Raw genomic sequence first — 4,044 nt, forward strand, 5'->3', positions numbered from 1 at the left:
TTAAAAACAATGTGTGGTACTATACGGAGCTGTCAAAGGTGAGCCCGATGCCCTGCCGTACCTTAGGTGCGCCTTAAAAACAATGTGTGGTACTATACGGACATGCAGAATTCGTTCATCGAAACCATGTTTGGCCTACAGACGTGGCATGTTGACGGTCCCTATCGAAAGCCTTACGGAGCTGTCAAAGGTGAGCCCGATGCCCTGCCGTACCTTAGGTGCGCCTTAAAAACAATGTGTGGTACTATACGGACATGCAGAATTCGTTCATCGAAACCATGTTTGGCCTACAGACGTGGCATGTTGACGGTCCCTATCGAAACCATATTTGACCTTTCATTCTCACTCGCGGTCCCTCCTTTCTATTCCCCACACACAAGTTCACGGCGGCAGACGGTGGAGCGACTGCATCCTGGAACAGGTGAACCTTAAGCATAGCCAGCGCCCAGCGGTCACCTCTGATGTGTGCTATCCTTGCTCTGAACTGGGCTCCTTGCTGGCGTCACAGCACTCTAACGGTATTCAAGCCCCCAGGGCACTGTACCACTAATGTTCCATGCTGACCTGCTGGAGGAGGCATTCTTCAGCAGCAGCAGCGGCCACGACGTGGAGGAGAAGCAGCTCCAGAAGCCATGGATCCTAATGCTGACTCGTTTGACTCGCTCGTCTCCCTGGGGTGAGGGGAGCTGTTGCTTGTGCTGCGGACAAAACAAGCTGATGTCTGTGCTTGAAAATCTCATGAAAACGAGCTGTTGCTTGTGTGTCTGTGGCACCCGCAAATCATGAGGATTGCAGCATGGGTGCTATCCGAGAGCCGCTGAAAGGCAGCACCACCACTGGCGCTGGGTGCCTGGATGTAGCAGTGGCTTTCAAGGTGCAGTTGCTCCACCGATGCTGTCGCCGCATGCTCATGTCAGCGGAAAAGGAACGAGGGACCCCAAGTGAGAATGAGAGGGATACCAGAGGTTTGCATGCAAAATAATTCTGTATTTGGTTATTCACATGGGGCACATGTTGACGTGGTGACAGTCAACATGCCACGTGCGCAGGTCAAACATGGTTTTGGCAGCTTAGGACCTGTGATGAACTACAAACTTTTGGAACCTGAATCTGCAGTGTTGAAGTTTTAGGACTACCGTGACACAAGAACAGTTTTAGGGCCTCTGCATTTCACTCTTTGGAAAACACATAAATTTCCGACGATCAAATATTGCTAACTGCTACTTGTCAAGCATTTATAATACAATCTGGATTTTCTTTCACGAGGATAATATGAAGCTTTTGTTTGCATCAAGTATGAATTATTAATCTTTACGTGACATGCCATTTTCAACAATAAGTAACACTGCTTCATCGTACCAGGAGGTTTCGAAGGCAAGCAATGATTGTGAAACATGTGGAGATACTTTTGAGTCAAGGTACCCTCCCTGCCCTCTCATTTATTTTGCTGCCACATGTCCATTACATTTTGTTAACCTGAAATAACCTTTATGTTTCATTCAGGAGCAAGTTGTTTTCTCATTTGGAAGAAACAGGTCATGCTGTGATCAAGGCACGACAGAAAAAGCGTTAAGGTGAGGAATAATTAGATATTTTTTGTTTGAGCATTCTCTCTCCCAGTTCCAGTTGGTGGTAGCATGTTGATATCAGTGCTGTGCCATTCTTGTAACTTGTCTTGTTTTGGGCGCCTCCATGCACATGAAGGTTTTGACCTGAAATCAGTTTCCCTTCCCCCTGTCTTGTTTGTAGGGAGGTGCTTGCTGTCTTTGGTTTAACACATTAACAAACAGAGTGAAAACACTATATCACCCAGGGAATCCTGTTTATGAAAATGTCATCTGATAAATGGTTTCTTTCTCATTTTTGCCAACCAACAAAGACAAGACACACATAGTGCTACTTTGACAGGATGTGACAGACAAATCTTAGGGAGAGGGTAAGTTTCTGTGGTCATGCCACTTGTTATTCTTGGAAAAACGTAGCGTAACAAACTGAGTCGATCCGATGTTGTGCAACTTTCTACTACTATGTTCATTCATTCATGCACCTTAAGCAAACATTGCAAACTGTGCTCAGCTATTTAAAAAGCAAGTAATGTTGGTATATAAGTATTGAGTAGCGATGTCGAAAACTTGTCTAAAATAAAGCAAGGATTTTCATTGCAATTCCAGCCCATTTCTGCTAGCTTACATGTCTGATCCGTCATCACCCTCATGCCGTTCACAGCCTTGACAATTAGCAACAAACTGGGTGTAAAAAGTTCCAGTCCGAGCCTTCCTGCAACAAAAGAATTAGGATACTAACCACCCACTAACAGACCACACAACGGTATAATTCAAGCAGTTCACTTGAATTTCTGCGAAGTGAGAGGCGAGAGTAGACGCATAATGCTGTCGAAAGTGTCATTCTGCGCACAACATGCACGGCAAATTCCGAAAAATGGCCCATAAAAATGCAAAAAATTCTGATATTTTTTGTAGACAAACATTCTTGAGTGTTTTTCTCTACATATAAAATTTCGTGATGCTTTGGGTAAAAACAACAACACAAATGATAAGTATCTGACAGTCAGGTTTTTGGACATTCAACCCGAACGTTGTTTCTACACCACGTTCTTTTCGCATGACCCACTTCGCCCCTCTCTCTCTCTCGGGCCGCGGCAAGGCTCACTGGCGGGGGACAAGGGAGTGCTGGCGATTTGATGCGGGGCATCCTATGGACATCATCATATCAAGGGCCCGTTTGGCAAGTGACACGTGCAACATCTACTTTACATACATAAAGGTGAGTTATCTCCTTTACACGTGTTCACTTGACCCCTTCAAGGATGGTATACTACTTGACACTCCACTCGTGTGCATACATAGGTATTGTCGGAACGCCACAGACGACGAGGAGGAGTGCGAGCGCAAGTGTACAACTACACCATCCGCGAGGGAAGCGTGGAAGCGAACACGGAAGAAGATGGAGCTGCGGAGTCTACAATGTCTGGACGACCCGAAGCCACCGAACGCCCGACACTCTACAGCGCCCGGATGGCCGACGTCCACTGGACGTCCGACGCACCCTCGACCAGCAGCAGACCAAGTCTACAGCGCCCGGACAACCGTCGAACACCAGACGTCCGACAACCTCCAGCCATCGGACGTCCGACGCCTACCGAAAATCCGGTGCCACATGTCCAGAGCCAAAACGTCGGAAGTCCGACGCCCTCCGGATGTCCGGACCCTCGAGAGCCACCGGACGACCGACATCCCTCGGACGTCCGGCACCTACGCAAGCGCAGCCGGGCCAGATGCCCATGTATCCCCTCCTCACTTATCCCTTTGTGACTTAGACTATAAATAGACCTTCCCCTTCTCCTTTCTAGGGTTAGCATACACTACAAAAAATTACACTTCCGTGATGATACGTGTTTGTCACAGTAGGTCACGTTTTCTGTCATGCATGTATATCCATGACGATTTTATGATAGAATCAAGATAGTCATACCTGTGCTGTCGTAGAAGTGTTCCATGACATTACCAAAATTATCATCACAGAAGTGTTCACTTCCATGACGATAAATGCCGCGTCATGGAAGTGCTTTCGTCAAGGGTGACCGACACGTGGCATCCATCGTAACGGGTCGCCGTTAAGCCACCGGGTCCGGTTTTGGATCTGATAACCCGCTAACAGCCACGACCAATGGCGATTTTCGACGTGTAAAATTCTCATTGGCCGACGGAACCACGTGTCAGCTCCACGTTGGCACAGATGTCACTCATCCAATGGGCGAGATGCGCCTATGATATGTCAACACGTGGACCGGCCCAACAGTGGCCCATTCAGGTTAAAAGGCCGTGCCTGTCAAAATAAGCAGGCCGGCCCATTAGCGGCCTACTTGAGCCAGGCCCATTTACAAGCACGACCCATACAAGTTACACAGAATCGGCCCATCAAAGGCCCATTCTACATTTGACAATTTCCAGCCCATCGTCAGTTTTAGCCTGTTAATGGCCCGCTACGTCTTTGGGCCCAATTGCGGCCCGAGCTTCTTTCGGC

The 4,044-nt window shown here is 47.9% G+C and overlaps 1 protein-coding gene across 3 annotated transcripts in view; it reads left to right on the top strand.

Annotated features, from left to right (window-relative positions):
* LOC119300666 (DNAJ protein JJJ1 homolog) overlaps nt 1–3,398 on the top strand; it is an 8,169-nt gene extending 4,771 nt beyond the window's left edge. Inside the window, exons 2-5 of one of the 3 annotated variants that reach the window (XR_005146552.1) lie at nt 1,363–1,418; nt 1,504–1,574; nt 2,569–2,784; nt 2,868–3,398. Coding sequence is in view for 1 of the 3 variants with exons in the window: in XM_037577572.1 (XP_037433469.1) it covers nt 1,363–1,418; nt 1,504–1,573 (126 nt within the window). In the remaining 2 variants the exon portion in view is untranslated. Of the gene's footprint in view, nt 1–1,362; nt 1,419–1,503; nt 1,575–1,749; nt 1,838–2,568; nt 2,785–2,867 lie in introns of those variants that run through there. The other 2 variants (XR_005146553.1, XM_037577572.1) reach the window with 2 other exon arrangements.
* Nucleotides 3,399–4,044: the final 646 nt, after the last annotated feature.

Source organism: Triticum dicoccoides, chromosome 5A (genome assembly GCF_002162155.2).
Source record: "Triticum dicoccoides isolate Atlit2015 ecotype Zavitan chromosome 5A, WEW_v2.0, whole genome shotgun sequence".
Classification (NCBI taxonomy): Eukaryota; Viridiplantae; Streptophyta; class Magnoliopsida; order Poales; family Poaceae; genus Triticum; species Triticum dicoccoides.